Source organism: Mustela putorius, unplaced genomic scaffold (genome assembly GCF_011764305.1).
Source record: "Mustela putorius furo isolate JIRA1106 unplaced genomic scaffold, ASM1176430v1.1 tig00003923_pilon_pilon_pilon, whole genome shotgun sequence".
Classification (NCBI taxonomy): domain Eukaryota; kingdom Metazoa; phylum Chordata; class Mammalia; order Carnivora; family Mustelidae; genus Mustela; species Mustela putorius.
The window spans coordinates 7,114,628-7,131,540 of NW_025422068.1; the positions used below are offsets into that span (position 1 = coordinate 7,114,628).

At 40.9% G+C, this 16,913-nt stretch overlaps 1 protein-coding gene across 3 annotated transcripts in view; it reads left to right on the forward strand.

Annotated features, from left to right (window-relative positions):
• The window catches only part of PGGT1B (protein geranylgeranyltransferase type I subunit beta), a 52,649-nt gene that overhangs the window by 13,802 nt on the left and 21,934 nt on the right, over window positions 1-16,913 (forward strand). For all 3 annotated transcript variants that reach the window (XM_045069278.1, XM_013059718.2, XM_004759059.3), the window contains 3 exons: window positions 6,991-7,058; window positions 11,625-11,776; window positions 13,131-13,263. In XM_045069278.1, the coding sequence (XP_044925213.1) occupies window positions 6,991-7,058; window positions 11,625-11,776; window positions 13,131-13,263 (353 nt within the window). The remainder of the gene's footprint in view (window positions 1-6,990; window positions 7,059-11,624; window positions 11,777-13,130; window positions 13,264-16,913) is intronic.

Consider the following 16,913-nt stretch of genomic DNA (forward strand, 5'->3'; position numbering starts at 1 on the left):
GGGGAAAGAACACATTTTTAAAAAGCATTTTATTTATTTATTTGTCAGAGAGTGAGCAAAGCACGGGAGAGGCAAGCAGAAGCAGGTTGAGCAAGGAGCTCTATGTGGGACTCTATCCCAGGATCTGCTGGGATCATGACCTGAGCTGAAGGCCGCCGCTTAACTGACTGAGCCACCCAGGCGTCCCAAAAGAGCACCCTAATATCATTCTGGTGAAAGTGAAAATCATTGTAACCTTTGAGAGGCATTTTCAAGTATAATCTTTTATCTCATGTGACATACTCTCTTGCATGTTGTAGTGGGTTTAATAATGGCCTCAAAGGATCGGTCTGCGCAGAATCACAGAATATGATCTTTGGTTGGAAAAAGGGCCTTTGCAGGTGTAATTAAGGTCAGCATCTCCATATCGGCGAGTGGTGGTGTTCTAGGAGAAGGGAGGAAGAAGATGCCAGAGGGGAAGGGGAAGGGGAAGGCCCTGTGGGCATGGGTGGGGGAAAGTACTTACTGCATGGAGGAATGCCAGGATTCCCTGGAGCTGCCAGCAGCTGAGAGAGAGAAGCATGGAACGTGGAACGGTTTCTCCCTCAGAACCTCCAGAAGGAACCAGCCCTGCCAGCACCTTGATTTTGGACTTCTGGTTTCCAGAACTCCAAGAGAATAAATTTCCATTGTTGAAATCCTCCAGATTTGTGGGAATTTGATATCTCTAGAAACTAATAACATGTGTACAAAAATCTGTGTAGGATATGTTTTGGCATTGTTCATTACACTGACCAATTAGAAGGGGAATAAATGTTCACAAAAGAGAAACAATAAGCTGTGGTCCACAGAGAATACTAGGCAGTAGTAAAGTGATTGAGGTAGGCCTGTGTATATACTGACATGGAAATGTTCATATATGGTTAAATTATAAATACCAATGTCTGCAGAGATAATAATATTTAGCTGTCAATATTTGGGGAAAACTCTGAAAGGACATAGAAAATCTTTGTGGAGGGGGAAGTAGATGGGAACAGACGTGGGGAGATGGCTGGATAAGGTAGTACTTTAATTTTATTCTCTATACCTGCATTGTTTGTGTATTCATAGTATGTTTCCATACTTAAAAGTTCAAGTTAGAGCTTTAACCTCTCTTCCAAACACAACAAAAATTTAAAAAACTAAAGTTAACATTACAGGGCTGTACACAAATACTGATATTTTGCTGATGCAGGAATAATGCTGTACGTTAATTAAAATTTTATGATTTTTTAGGCACTGTCAAATAAATACATTGTCAAATTTGTGCTTCCCCTAATCTGCCTTCCCCAGAAGAGGAATGTGAGAGACCTGCCTGAGGGCACACATAGCTATAAAGGGATAGAGTCTGCTGAAATTGCAGGCTTCTGATTCCAGGCCCTAGTGCTGCAGTCCTGCTTTGCTGGTGAAGTATATAGGTCCCTGGGGGGAGACTTCCCTTGTGTGGCATTTAAGTACATTGTGAATATTTAATCAGAGTTAACCCTGGTTTTTCACTTAGCCTCAGGGTTGTAAAGATCCCAGTGGTATCTTACTTTAAGTGTGTGGTCAGACCATTGGAGGGTTTGGGGCCCTCCCCAGCAGCCTCCGGAAGTGTTTAGGAAACACACGGGATCAGGCTGGGAGTTGTGTTTTCCCTTCTCTCATCAAGGGCACAGCCAGAGAATATTGGAGCTAGAACAGAGGAAGGGATATTATAGTCTGTCATTTTACAAATGAGGCTATTAAGATCCAAAGGAATGAATAATTTGTCCATGATAATAAACCTCGTTAATGCCAGAGGCAAAATTAGAGAATAGTTTTCTGTTTTCTAGTCCTTTGAGATTCCCATTCCTGGAGATTTCCAATACTGATTCCGTATAATAGATGCTCTGTTTATCGTGTGTGTTTTCCTGTGAGAGTTTTTTTTTTTTTTTTAAGTAGATGAAAAATTTTAAGTCCTGTTGCTGCCTTTTGTAAATACGGTACTTACAGGTGTAGGTATAGTCGCATGTGCCTAACCGAGCATGTTCACATTTCAAAAATCATTGCATATCTGTTTTGGAAGAATTCTAGATGAAGGATTTTTTTTGCAGAGATAGACCCACAGTGATTATGTACTCAGCTGCCCCTCACCTGTATCTGGTGGGCCACACCACAGATCTTGTCACAGCCCCAACTGCAATTCTCAATTCTCCATTTACTGTTTTGTTGCATGAAACTATTAAGTCTCTAATGATCTGTCAAAGGAAGTCTCCCGCCTGCCTTTTCCTTAGTTGGCCTAGGTCTGCCTCTGAAACGAATCTGTGAAATTTAGAAAATAAGTATACAGACCCATTTTGTAGGCTCTAGACTGTTTCCCCCCACCCAGAATGTCTGGGTCTTTTGATAGTGTGAAACTAGGAGTTGTGATGTGTATCTAAGTGCTAACTGAGGGTTTTGATGTGGGCCTGAGTTAGGACCCAAGAGGCCTGTATGCTTTTTCAGGCTATGCAGTCCTCTTGGGACCCAGACCCACCCTTCCAGTTTACCACTAGATGGCGCCGTCTAACAGCCTCCAAGGGAACTCAGGCTATTGTGGACCTGCATCCAGTTGTAAATTTGGAACGAATTGTGCGTTTATGCTTACTAATTATCATGAATAGGGAAGCTTACTAGAATTATAAAGGAAAGCACAATAGCAGGCAAATCTTGAAAAGAACCAGAAAGGATTGCTTAATGAATATTTTTTTCAGTGACAGTATACACTCTTGAAAAGGGGCATAGAGGACATGGTTTTCATTTTAAATAAACTTTTCTGGGGGCCCCTGGGGGGCTTGGTCGGTAAAGCGTCTGCCTTCAGCTCAGGTCATGATCCCAGAGTCTGGGATCGAGTCCCGTGTCAGGCTCCCTGCTCAGCAGGGAGTCTGCTTCTCCCTCTGCCTCTGCCTCCTTTCCTCTCATGTTTGTGCACACTTGTTCTCTCAGTAAATAAATAAAATCTGCTTGTTTTGGGGCACGATAAACCATGCCCATATAAGATGGCGCAGTTCATTGATAAACGTTTGTGTGTTGTGACTGCTCCACTGACCAGCCATTCCCCTTCATCCCTCTCCTCAGGACTCCTTAATCCCTGAGATACAACAATATTGAAATTAGGCCAATTAATAATCCCACAATGGCATGTAAGTGTCCAAGTGAAAGGGAGAGTCGCACATCTGTCACACGAAATCATAAGCTAGAAATGATCAAGCTTGGTGAGGAAGGCATGTCAAAAGCCTAGACAGGCTGAAAGCTAGGCCTCTGGAGCCAGTTGGCCATGTTGTGCATGCAAAGGAAGAGTTCTTGCAGAAAATTAGAACTGCTACTCCAGGAGAGCCTGGCTGGCTCCGTTGGAAAAGCGTGCAATGCTTGATCTCGGGTATGTTAGTTTGAGCCCCACATGGCTTGAGCTAAGAGATTACTTAAGCAAAAATAAAACTTAAAAAACAGTGATACTCCAGTGAACACACGGTAAAGCAAAACGACTTGATTGCTGATGTGAAAGTCTTACTGGTGTTCAAGTTTTATTGGTCCTTCAGGCACCAGGCACTATAGACTTTGAAGATGAAGTTAAGGTTACTAATCAGCTGACATCAAAATAGGGAGATTGTTTGCAGGCATTGCATGTACAGGGAAGGGGGGTTTGCCTGGTACAACCATATGAGTCCTTTCAAAGAGAAGAAGGTCCAAGAGTCAGAGAGGTGCTGCAGAAGGGGAAGCCAGAGAGAACCTCAGCATGAGAAGGATTTCAGCCATGTTGCAGGCCCTCCTGTGCAGGGGCCCAGATGCCAGCAGTGGCAAGAGTGGCCTCAGGGAGCTCTGAGGCCCCAGCCGACAGTGGAGAGCAAACACGTGGAGCCCTCAGTCCCACGACTGCTGAACAAGCTGAAGGTGCTTGAGGGGGATTGTTCCCCCAGAGCCTCCAGTAGGGGGCGCAGTCCCTACCAGCGCTCCGCTCTGGTTTCATGGACCTGTCTCAGACGTCAGAGCTTACGGACCAGTGCGATAGTAGGTGGGTGTGGTATCAAGGTAGTAAGTTTGTGATAATTTGTGAAGGCAAAAATGACTCCTACAAAGAACACAATTCACGCTCCTGTCATACCGTCCGGTATTATTTTGTTTATTCCCTTCTGGGTTTGCTGCTAAGTGTCCTTTGCTTAACTATAAACATAATCACATAAATGTTTGTGTCCTACTTTTTCTCTTGATCATTTCTCCATGTTGGTCCATCCTTTTCCCTAAGTGTTTCAGGAGATACAGTGTTGCATTTAACCTATTGCATTTCTGTTTGCTTTGGGGTTTTGCCAGTGTGATACTGCCTTGGGTGTTTCTGTGCATGTGGCCTTTCTTACATTGGAAGTTACTGGAGTAAATTCTCAGATATATCATTACCCAGTCAGAGTCTGAGCCTTTTTAATACTCTTGTTATATATTGACAAGTCTTAAGTGGCTTACCCATTTAAAAGTCTTTAGCAAACATGGGAGAACTATTCATTATATTAGATAATACCGTTTTTCAAATAAGTTTTTTGTCAACAAGGAAAGGTAGTGGAAAGTTTTAAATTTAGTGGGTAAAGTTCCCTAAATTGTGCAAGAAATTAATGTTTAAGCTACTACTGTAAGTACTTTCAAGATATAAAGCTGGGTCTACTTGATTTTTTTTTTTTTTAAGATTTATTTATTTTTAGAGAGAGTGAAAAAGTGCAGGGGGTAGGGCAGAGGCAGAGGGAGAAAGATACACAAGGAGACTCCATGCTGAGTCCGGACCCAGACGTGGGGCTTGAGCTCATAACCCTGAGATCACACTTGAGCTGAAACCAAGAGTCAGGCGCTCTTCCGGCTGCACCACCCAGGCACCCCAAATCCACTTGACTTTTTATTAACAATGAATGCATGTACATTCTGTGGATAATACATTTCTGTCCTCCACATCTGTCATGCTGATTTCCTAATAGCTATCAAAACCTGAGTTACTTTCTTATTGTGGGTATAACTAATTGCTCATTTTTTAGTTTTCTTATTTTCCCCCCAGCTTTGTAGAGGTATTATTGACATATATAAGTGTAAAGGTATATAACATGATGATTTGATACATGAACATACTGCAAAATGATTACCACAGCCCCCTCACAGAATTTCTTCATGTGTGTGTGTGTATGTGTATGTGTGTGTGTGGTGACATTTGAGATTTCTCCGTATAACTTTCAAGGATATAGTCCAGTCCTGTGAATTAGAGTCATCATGGTATATATTAGATCCTCGTCTCTCAGGTAGACGTTTGTACTTTTGACCAGCATCTCCCCATTTCTCTCAGCTGCTGGCAACCACTACTCTGTTTCTGTGAGTTCATCCTTTTTAAACTCCACATATAAGGGAGAACATAAAGTATTATAGTATTCATCTCTTCCTCTGACCTATGTCATGTGGCATAATGCCTTCAAGTTCCATCTGTTATGTCATGTAAGGCAGAATTTCCTCTTTTATGGCTGAATAACATTCTGGTTGTGTGTGTGAGAGGGAGAGAAATTTTCTTTATCCATTCATCTGTCATTGGGTGCTTAGGTTGTTCCCATGTCTTGGCTATTATAAATGATGTTGCAGTGATCACAGGGCAGCAAGACATCTCTTCGAGATGGTCATCTTGTTTCCTTTGGCTATATACCCAGTAGGAGGATTGCTGGATCATATGGTAGTTCTATTTATAGTATTTTGAAGAACCTCTATACTATTTCCCATAATGGGTGTGCCAGTTTATATTCCCACCACCAGTGCTCAGGGCTCCCCTTTCATGGATGTGACTCACGTTTCCAGCCTGAGTCCGTTTCCAGCCTGAGTCCGTTTCCAGCCTGAGTCCTTTTCTAGCCAGGATGTCAAAGCAAAGTGGGTTATTAGACTCAGAATAAAAGTTTGTCCCATACTAAAATACAAAGTACATGTGTTTTTTGCAAGTAGAGGAGCTTATACCTTTAGTTTGCTCATATATAAAGAAGCGGTGAAGTAAAGTAAAAAGACACTGGATGGGAAATTAGAATTCCAGATTCTGATGCGTTACTTTGAACATGTCCCTTAACCTCTAAGCTTCTACTTTCTGTTCCTTTAGCATGGGGTTGAATATGTTGATCACATGAAAAATTATCATATAGAAAGGTATGGAAACATTTTGTATGCAGTGAAGGAGGCTGTAAACTAAAGGTGCATGGTAGGAAATCATTATTTTGTCTCTGGTTTGAAAAATAAACGAGAAGGGTATCTCGCTGGCTCAGTTGGAAGAGTGAGATTCTTGATTTCAGGGTTGTGAGTTTGAGCCCCATATTGGGGGTATAAATTGCTTTAAAATGAATAAGTAGGGGCACCTGAGTGGCTCTTTCAGTTAAGCATCTGCCTTTGGCTCAGGTTATGATCTCAGGGTCTCAGTATCAAGTCCCGCATTGGGCTCCCTGCTCAGTGGGAAGCACACTTCTCCTTCTCCCTTTGCTGGTGCACGTGCACATTCTCTCTCTCTCTCTCTGTCTCTCAGATAAATAAATAAAATCTTTAAAAATAAATAAATAAGGGCGCCTGGGTGGCTCAGTGGGTTGGGCCCCTGCCTTCGGCTCGGGTCGTGGTCCCAGGGTCCTGGGATCGAGTCCCGCATCGGGCTCTCCGGGAGCCTGTTTCCTCCTCTCTCTCTCTGCCTGCTTCTCTGCCTACTTGTGGTCTCCCTCTGTCAAATAAATAAATAAAATCTTTTAAGTAAATAAATAAATAAACAAATTTAAAAATCTTTTTGAAAATTAAATGAGGAAATTCTCATAAAGAGAGAACAGCCTTAGGACATGCTGAGCGTTAACCATTATCTAGAATGAAAATGGACACAGTGACAAGCTTTGGTACTAAAATGCTCAGTTTCTGAAAGAAAGTTTAATTGACCTGCTTTAGAGTCTGTACAAAAATAAAGTACATTCTAAATAAGTACATGTTTTTATTTTCTAGGATCAAATCTTAATCGCTGTGGTTTCCGAGGCTCTTCATACCTGGGTATTCCATTCAATCCGTCAAAGGTGAGTTATTCTCTGGGTCAGGAGGAAGGAGAAGGGAGGTGGGTGGATTTTAGTGCAAAATAAAACTGAGAAATTATCCAGATAGACCCAAGCTTCCTTGTTTCGATAGAGCTAAATACTATCTACTAATGTACATTGTAGCTACAGTTCCCCGTTTTTTTCATGCAGTGTTTCAAAATTCTGGAGTAAATAGCAGTGATTTGGGAGAAGGCAACATGATATCACAGAGGCCCTACTTCAGCTTTCTTCATGTCATAGGCTGTAGGTCCAATGCCTGCATCAAGGTCATATGAATTTGCCATGATTTCTCTAATCATGTGTGTCCATTGCTTTTAGCAGGGAATGAATCTAAAAACAAAGGATTTGTAAACTATGTTCCCTTTTTCCTATACATGTAATCTTTTCCAACAGATGCTGGTCCTGAGGAAGGTCACGTTCCCTTTACTCCTCATGGACAGGCTCTGGGTGCCATGACATGTGCTCATGGTGACCGCTCTGTAGTGCCATACCTTATGTATACTTGCCCTGGCTGAAATAAAACAGGGTTTTGAGAACATTACTTTTATTTTTTTTAAAGATTTTATTTATTTATTTGACAGAGATCACAAGTAGGCAGAGAGGCAGGCAGAGAGAGAGGAGGAAGCAGGTTCTTTGCTGAGCAGAGAGCCCAATACGGGACTCGATCCCAGGACCCTGGGATCATGACTTCAGCCGAAGGCAGAGGCTTAACCCACTGAGCCACCCAGGCACCCCGAGAACAATACTTTTAAAACCCAGTCCCTTTCCTCTTGCCTCCTCCATCCCCAAGACATTTTTAAACTAACAGGAGTAAAATTGAAGAAGAAACCATTTTTGCTTGGTTTACAGAGTCTCCTAACATCCATTTTTTGGTCCTCACTCACCTAGACCACTGGCATCTTCTGGGGAGGCCAGGTCACACTCATCTGAATTGTGCTCATCTGAATTGGAGTAGTGGAAGGAGCAGGAGACTCCAGGGGACTGAAATTGGCCCCCCAGGAGTTATCACTGAAGGTGGTTGGCTGAGAGTTTGCAGGAATCTGAGGAGGCACATAAGATTGTCCGATAAAGTATATAAATACAGTAGTGTCAGGAGCTTTTCTTCCAAAACCACCAAACTCACCTGCAGGCCGTTGCCTTACTGGTAGATGCCCAGGACCTTCGGTGGCCATAGAGTACTTTTTGAGAAACACTTTTGGATCCTCTCAGCCCACTTTTCTCATTGTTTACCTTCACAAATTCTGTATTCTCTGCTAAATTATGTGTTGTACCTAATATATACTGGATACCCAGAATTTTCTTCTTCCACTTTGCTTTTACTTTTAGCTCTTTTGCTTTTACTTTTTCTCTATGTACAAAGCCTCCTCTTCTTTCCACCCACCAAGTTCCTCTTCTGCTGTAGAAAAAAATTCCTTATTTAAATCTTTGTGTTACTGGGGTCTCTGGCTGGCTGAGTCAGTAGAGCATGCAAATCTTGATCTCAGAGTGTGAGTTCAAGCCCCAACTGGGCATGGAGCCTAAAAAAAAAAATTGAAGCAGTCTTCAGATTTAACTAACAGAGGATTAGATGACAATTAAAAAGAATAAATCTTGGGACACCTGAGTTAAGCATCTGCCTTCAGCTCAGGTCATGATCTCAGGGTCCTGGGATGGAGCCCTGTATGGGGTTCTGCTCAGTGGGAAGCCTGCTTCTCCCTCTCCCTCTGCCTCCTGCTCCCCTGCTTGTGCACACTCTGTGTTAAATAAATAAAATCTTTCAAAAGAAAAAAAAAGGGTGAATCTTGGTGTTACTCCATCTCCCCATGACACTTACTACATTCTACTTTGTATTGTAGTTACTCGATCAGACCCTTTCTTCTGCCATTTGATTTCTGTTTGGATTCCCCACAGTGCTTTTAACATGGTAGATGTTTAGTTTAAGTACCAAAAACTGAAATATGCTGTAGGAGTTCTAGGCAGGCTATTATAAATGTGGAATGGAACAGCCGGGAGTGCCGGAGTGTGAGCTCCGGGGAGCAACACAGAATGAAAGGGTTAGCAAGATGAAAATTTTCTGATATGTTTGTGAGACCACATGAAGAATTGTATATGTAAGGCCAGGTGGGTGGGGTAGGTTCCGATTCGAGAAGGTATTGAACACCTTGCAAATCTTTTGCATGAGGAACCACAGAGGGTGGGCGAGCAGGAGAACAATGTGATTCACTCCCTGGTGGTTCCAGGAACCTAGTTCATGACTCCTAAGAAGTAATGGCCTTTGGATATTTGCCTTGTAATTGCATCATCCTCAGGATAACTAGTATCTCTGTGATGGTAATTTTATTAAATTCTCACAGTAACCTTGTGAGGAAGGTGCTGATACCCATTTTCCAGAAGGAGGAAGTGAAGTGAGCCAATGAGTGGTAGAGACAGGATTTGATGCGTATCAGTGGTTGTAGAAGTTAACGTTTATTATAGTGGGTAGAGGAGTCTGCTTCAACCAAACGGTACAAGTTTCATTTTGGCTTTCTAGTATGATAAACAATTTTTCTAGAAGTTGAAGTAGTTATTGATGAACCCAGACTCAAATAGAAGGGAAACCTATGACACAGATGAATTTTAAAATATGCTTATATTCTGTCAAAATTAAAATGTTCTTCACTGTGTGTCAGCTGTACTTCAATTAAAAAAAAAAAAAATTAAGGGCGCCTGGGTGGCTGAGTGGTTGGCCCTCTGCCTTCGGCTCAGGTCATGATCTCAGCATCCTGGGATCAAGCCCTGCATTGGGCCCTCTGCTCAGCAGGGAGCCTGCTTCCCCCTCTCCCTCTGCCTACTTGCGATCTCTCTCTCTGTCAAATAAATAGATAAAATCTTTAAAAAAAAAACAAAACTTAAATTATTTTTTTTTTTTTTTTTTTTTTTTTTTTTTTTTATTTGAGAGTGCCTGGGTGGCTTAGTCCATTAAGCATCTGCCTTTGGCTCAGGTTGTGATCACCAGGGGTCTGGTATCAAGTCCTGCATCATGCTCCCTGCTCTGAGGGCAGCCTGCTTCTCTGCCTCTGCCCCTCTCTCTCTCTTTCTCTCTCTCAACATCTCTCAAATAAATAAATAAATTTTTTTAAAGATTTTATTTATTTATTTGACAGAGAGAGGGAACACAAGTGGGGAGGGAGCAGGAGAGGGAGAAGCAGGCTTCCTGTTGAACAGGGAGCCTGATGTGGGCCTCGATCCCAGGACCTTGGGATCATGACCTGAGCCGAAGGAAGCCACTTAATGACTGAGCCACCCAGCACCCTAAATAAAATTAAAAAAAAAAAAAAGATTTATTTATTTGAGAGAGAGGGAGAGAAAGGGGGAGGAGGGGCAGAGAAAGAGAGAGAATCCTGAAGTATACTCCCTGCTGAGTGTGTAGCCTGACGTGGAGCTCAGTCCTCCCACCCTAAGATCATGCCGCAAGCCAAATCAAGTCGGCCATTTAACCAACTAACCCACCCTAGTGCTCCAAAACTTAAAATATTCTTAAGCTGACAAATACGTTTATTTACAATGTGAAATTTTACAAGTGAAATCTTTTTTCTTTAAAATAATTGATTGGTAGGCTTGGCTGATTATTTGAAATTAATTATAAAACTCTGCCTGGGGCACTTGGGTGGCTCAGTGGGTTGGGCCTCTGCCTTGGGCTCAGGTCGTGATCCCTGGGTCCTGGATCAAGTCCCAAGTTGGGCTCTCTGCTCCGCAGAGAACCTGCTTCCCCCTCTCTCTCTCTGCATGCCTCTCTGCCTGCTTGTGATCTCTGTGTGTCAAATAAATAAATAAACAAAATCTTTAAAAGGAAAAAAAAACTCTAAATGCTTTTTATATGGTGGAACGTCAAGTTACTTGGTGTAATAAACACTTTTTATGTCCAGTTTTATCATTGCCAGTGCCAGTACCTAGATTCTTTGCAGGATTTCCTACTTTGTCACGTATTTTGTAGCTAAGAGATCTTTTTTAACTGTTGTTATCTTTTATTAAAACAATCAGGTCGGTGAAACTAATCCAACATACTATGGGATAACAGTTATTCTAAGTGCTGATGTTTATTAGAAGCTCAAATAACTTAATTGTAAATGAGAGCTGAATAAGGTTTTTCAGTTATATTGTTTTATAATATTTTTATATGGTGATTACTGTGGTATTGGAATTGTGCAGTAAAAGAATTTTTAGTTTTTTTAAAAACCTTTTTTGATCTAAAGACTGTATGCTTTTCTAACTTCATGAGACTTAAGTTAAAAGTAATATGGTTGACTGCATATGGAGTTCAAATACTTTGGCTCATTTGTGTATCAGAACTGCTTCCAAGAAGCTTGAGGTTTGCAGGATAAATTTAAAAATTGTGTAGCCTGGAAAGCCTGCATTCGTACTTACTCTGAGACCTACAAAATGGAGGTTTGGTTTTTTTTCAGTCAGGTGTTGGTATAAGTCAGTACAAACATTTAATTTTACTAGTTCCTGAAACGTAGTGTCAGATTACTTAATGAAAGAAGTTTTCAGTTTACTAGTTAATTAACATTATGTTAATTTTGAATTTAGAATCCTGGAACAGCTCATCCTTACGATAGTGGCCACATAGCAATGACCTACACGGGCCTTTCATGCTTAGTTATTCTTGGAGACGACTTAAGCCGAGTAAATAAGGAAGCTTGTTTAGCAGGCTTGAGAGCCCTTCAGCTAGAAGATGGCAGGTATGGGTCGGTCACTCTTTGTTTTTCCCTTTTTTTTTTTTTTTTTTTGGAAAAATTTTATAGAACTGAAAAATGGGTATAATACTTTATGAGAACTTTAGAGTTTATCATAAACCCTTTTAGAATCCTTTCAAGTTCACTGTATGTTCCATCCCTAATCAAAAAATAATACAGGTTTTCCTATTTCAATAGAAAGAAATCACAGTAGCAGAGCTCCTTGTTTGTTCTGTTTTACCTGAGACAGTGAATACATTCATAAAGAAGTGGTTGAATGGTTTTAATATTAGGAAGGACTTCAATTTATCTTCTGGGTGAAAAACTTGGATATTACGAAGTGAGCATACGTTTAGTCTGAACTTCTGTCCCCCAGACACAGTGACTGGGGGGAGAAAGGAAGGAACATTGACTGCTATATTCTAGCGTAAGTAGTTCCAGTGACATTTGTAAAGAATAGAAAAAGAACTTAGTTCAGTAACAGTTGGTGGTTTATATGGTATGTCTAAGGAATCTTCCTGGAGTTCCAAGGAGTTAGGTGAAAGTTTCTTTTCCCGGCAAATCTAGGAAGTGGCAAAGCAGTAATGATAATGTCTAGGGAAAAGATTTTGCAGATCAATTCTGCTGTATTATGTCAGTGCTCCACATCTCTGTTTTCCTTTGAGGGTTTTAGAAAACACTGCTCTTGATGAGGGGAAAACTAAGGTAGACTTGCAAGATAAATTGTCATTAGTTGGAAATACTGTAGAACTGAATCTTTACCTTAGCTAGTGCATGTGACTAGTATCTCAAAGTTCCCATATAGTCATTGATGACTGTAACCTTTTCCTTATTTGTAAATAAAGGAATAGTTAGCAGACTCAGACTGTTACCTTGCTAAACCTAATGAAATAGGTAAAAAAAAAATTACCATACAATATTGTCAAGTAGTGGTTATCTACATATACATTTAGAAGAAATTTCACATGTCAAAACTTGGGTTTGGAGATTTCTTACTGCCCAATGGGTCCTAGGTGCTTTTCCCCTCATTAGTTCTTAAGCTAGTGTGCCACAACTGTCTGTGACAGGGAGCAAAGAAACTTTGAGTAGCTGGCAAGTGTGTAAAGCCACCCAGAAATCAGAACTTTGAAATGAAACAGTGATTTGGAAATCATTTACTACTATTCAAGTTAATAGTCCTGTTCTTTACTGACATATACAAGTAGTATATGGTTTTTAAATCCGTCTTTAATCATGGGGTTTTCTGTGAGTAAAAACGTGGGAAGTAATAGGTGTTTCTCAACCCTCCCCCCTCCACAAAATAAATAAAAACTAAATTATAGTGTGATGTAATTGTAAATCATACTGTTACTCCTTTCAGCTTCTGTGCAGTCCCTGAAGGCAGTGAAAATGATATGCGATTTGTATACTGTGCCTCCTGTGTTTGTTATATGCTCAACAATTGGTCTGGCATGGATATGAAAAAAGCCATCAATTACATCAGAAGAAGTATGGTGAGTTATGTTGATAAATTGACTATTTTGGCTATTATTGTTGCTGTATGGGGACGGCAGTATAATGCACGTCTCATCTCTCCTCCACCAAGAATCTGGAAAAAAGGTCAGTAAGGTTGCTTTCTGGATACCTTGTTTAATCAGAATGGCCATTTAATTGTAAAGAACAGATTGCTTCACTGGCCATTAAAATTCAAATGTCATTTGATTGTATCTAAGGAAACAGATGGCTTTACTAGAAAGAGATTGGTCAGCCTTAGAAGCAAAAAAAAAAAAAAAAAGTAAAATCTCACAGGCCCATGTTGATAGTCTTGGCTAGCAGGGGTCAGTGCAGAGCCCGGGCCAGGCAATGAAAAATGATGATACGTTGACGAGACTCTTTCTATATCTGGTGTGAGGTGGGAGTTCAGTAAGCCATTTGATGAGCAAGAACCAAATACAACAAGATTGACTGGGCTAACAATAGATTTTTGGATCTTTTTTTTAATACTTGTATGTGTGCTTTTGTGTTTTTAACCTAAGGTTTATTTTAAGGCAAGTATCAAATAGAAGTGCTGTTCTTTCACGATACAACTTAATCTTTTCATTGGCAGTAGTTAGTCTCAGCTGGAATTATCCTTGCTCTACTTTTTCATCTCTTCCATGAAACTGAGACATAGAAATGTTACTTCCCAAGTTTATTACTTCCCAAATCTGAAGTTGTAGTTTTACAGATGAGACTATTTTAGGCTGTTAACTCAACTTTTACTAGTTAGTATTTCAAAATAAAAATTAAGTTCTTAGAAGAGTGACATTTTTTTAACTGAACGTGTGATTATGGGCTCAGTTCTTGTAGAAAAAAATTTTGGAGGGCCAGTGGAGCATACAGAACAGGCCCTTTGAGGAGCTTCAGAGGGAGAGGAGGTTTCTGTTCAGTAGAAGGATGGGTAATGTGTGTATTGGTGTGACTGCTGCAGTGGTGACAACTGGGTTCTTCTCAATGTGTCGTATTTGGAAATGAAGCCTGTCGATTTGCCCCGCTACCAGAGATGGTGACTTTGGATCACCAGTTAAGGCAGTGTATGCCATGTCTTTCTCTCGAAAGTGAGCATTCCTCAGCTGTCATTTCTCAGTATCCTCTGGCGACGGATTTGGAGACTGTTAAATAACCTGCCCCGAATCATACTTTTATCCGCTGGTGGTGGTCTGAAGTTGATGGTCTTCCAGCTCCGTCATTCCTTCTGTAATTTTCAGTTGAATTTCCACTTTTAGAGAAAGCTTTCTCTTTACATCTGTCTCCATCACTTAGAACTCTAGATTCTTATTTTATCCAGTGGGCTGTTACCTATTACTGTCATTACTTATTCTGATAGCCATGTTGTCCCACATTCGGCCAATGCAAGCCCCTTCAAGGAGACGCTTGTGCCTTTTTTTGTCTCACCCCGTTCATTCTTTGAGAAGCAATTTGCTTTCTGGCTCAAGATTTTCCAGGTTGATCTTGTACTTCCCTAGCTGTAGTCCTGGATTCAGTCATTTTGGCAAGGAGACCTGGTTCCTACTGGAGGATGGTGTGTAGAAATGAGGATTTGGGCACGATAGCTGTGCTCATGTGTGTTGGGATACCATGGCTCCTAGTCTCTCTCTCTCAGCAGGCCGAGTGAGGAAATGTATGTATGCCTGTGTCTGTGCACAAAACCCCCCGATATGCAACTTCTCCCCTCTATCTATTTCCTTATCTCTATGTATGTTAAAAAACATATGAGTCCTATTGATGGCTCAAATTTCAGTCCAGCACCACAGTTCTTTTTTATCTTCCTCCTTTCTTTCTATAACTCCCTTCTCGGACAGTGAGCAGTCAGTCTGGTTCCCATTATCCAGGAGACATTGGCTCTTTTTGTTTTGAACCTGGTATCTGATATATCTATATAAACCTGATATATAGATATATCAGATACCAGGTTCAAAACAAAAAGAGCCAATATATATATATTGGTTTATATACATATAAACCTGATAGATTGTCAATATGATATATTGTCAAAATAGCATATTTAAGAAATACTTTAATGGGCTCCTGGCTGGCTCAGTGGGTAGAGACTGCCCTTCTTGACTCTTGGCTGTGTGTTCAAGCCCGGCATTGGGTGTAGAGATTACTTAAAAGGATTACTTAACTCTTAAAAAAAAGAAAAAACTTGAGTTACTTCTTTTATTCCCCCCCACTTTAGTATGGTTATGTTTTTATATTTAAAATACAGCTAAGTTTGTCTATGTTTGGGCTCCATTTTGGGGTTTTCTCCCAATTTTTGTTTTTTGTTTTTTGTTTTACTTGACAGACAGAGATCACAAGCAGGCAGAGAGGCAGGCAGAGAGAGAGGAGGAAGCAGGCTCCCTGCTGAGCAGAGAGCTGGATGCGGGGCTCCATCCCAGGACCCTGGGATCATGACCTGAGCCGAAGGCAGAGGCTTTACCCCAGTGAGCCACCCAGGTGCCCCAATGTTGTTGATTTTTAAAAATGTACTTAATATGTAAAATACTGAGTTGGTTCTGAAAGTCAGAACTACACAGAAAAGGATATTCCAAGATGGGTTACTCCGCGCCTCCTGTCCCTTCTCTCTTGCCCCCTTCCTCACTCCCGTATTTGCCACCTTGTTCTGTTCACTCTGTAGGGAACCAGTCTCTTTAGTATTTTCTTTGTCCTTCCTGTATTTGTTCTTGATGAGCAAGTATGTCCATTTTTTGTTTCTCTTCCCTTCTTCCTCACCAGGTAGCACACCGTAGATGCTTCATTTCATAGTACTCCATTGTGTGCATGTACCTAGTTTTTTGAACTACCCTGTACACGGAACATGTATTTTCCATAGACGGACAATGTTGAAGTTAATAACCATCTGCATATGCATTTATGTGTTTCTGGAGATCTTCAGAGTGAATTCCTAGTAGTGTACTTGCTGGACCAGAAGGTGAATGCATATGTAATTTTACTAGATGTTAACCATTTTCTCTCCAAAAAGGGTGGACAAGTTTCTGTTCCCACCAGTGCAGGAGAGTGCCTGTTTCCACACCACCTCACCAAAACAGTGTGTCATCATCCTTTTTAATTTTTACCAGTCTTGTGGGTGAAGAATGATCTTTCATTGTATTTAATTTTAATTTGTATTTCTTTTCTTAAGAGTGAGCGTGGCCATTGTCTTTACTCCAGGATGATACAGGACCAGGCAGAGGCACCTGTAGCCTACAGCCCAGTTTGCTAACTCCAAGCTCCAGTCCATTGGTTTGCTTTTTCCTGTAGGGACTCCAGTTCTGTGTGTACTCTTTCTTCTCTGCTTGTCTTTGATTTTAGTCACTTTCTCTCTGATCCTTTTTACTGCTATATCTTAGTTTTAGTCTCTTGGCTGTTTTCTGCCTTGTCGTAAGTGTCCCTTACTGTTTTTTCTTTTGAGACTGTTATTCCTTTGTCTTCTTCTTCCTTATTTTCTTCCATTTCTCTCCTGAAGTCATTGAACTCCATTTATTTCTTCATACTGTTTGTCCTTTATGTTTTTAACTTTTAGTTTCCTTTTCATATTCCCAGGTGCTTGCTTGATAACATGCAGCCGAATCTGGGCTAATGTATTACAGTGCTTTATGGCCATTTTGGGGAGGCGAGGGCAGATTTTCATACACCAAGATGT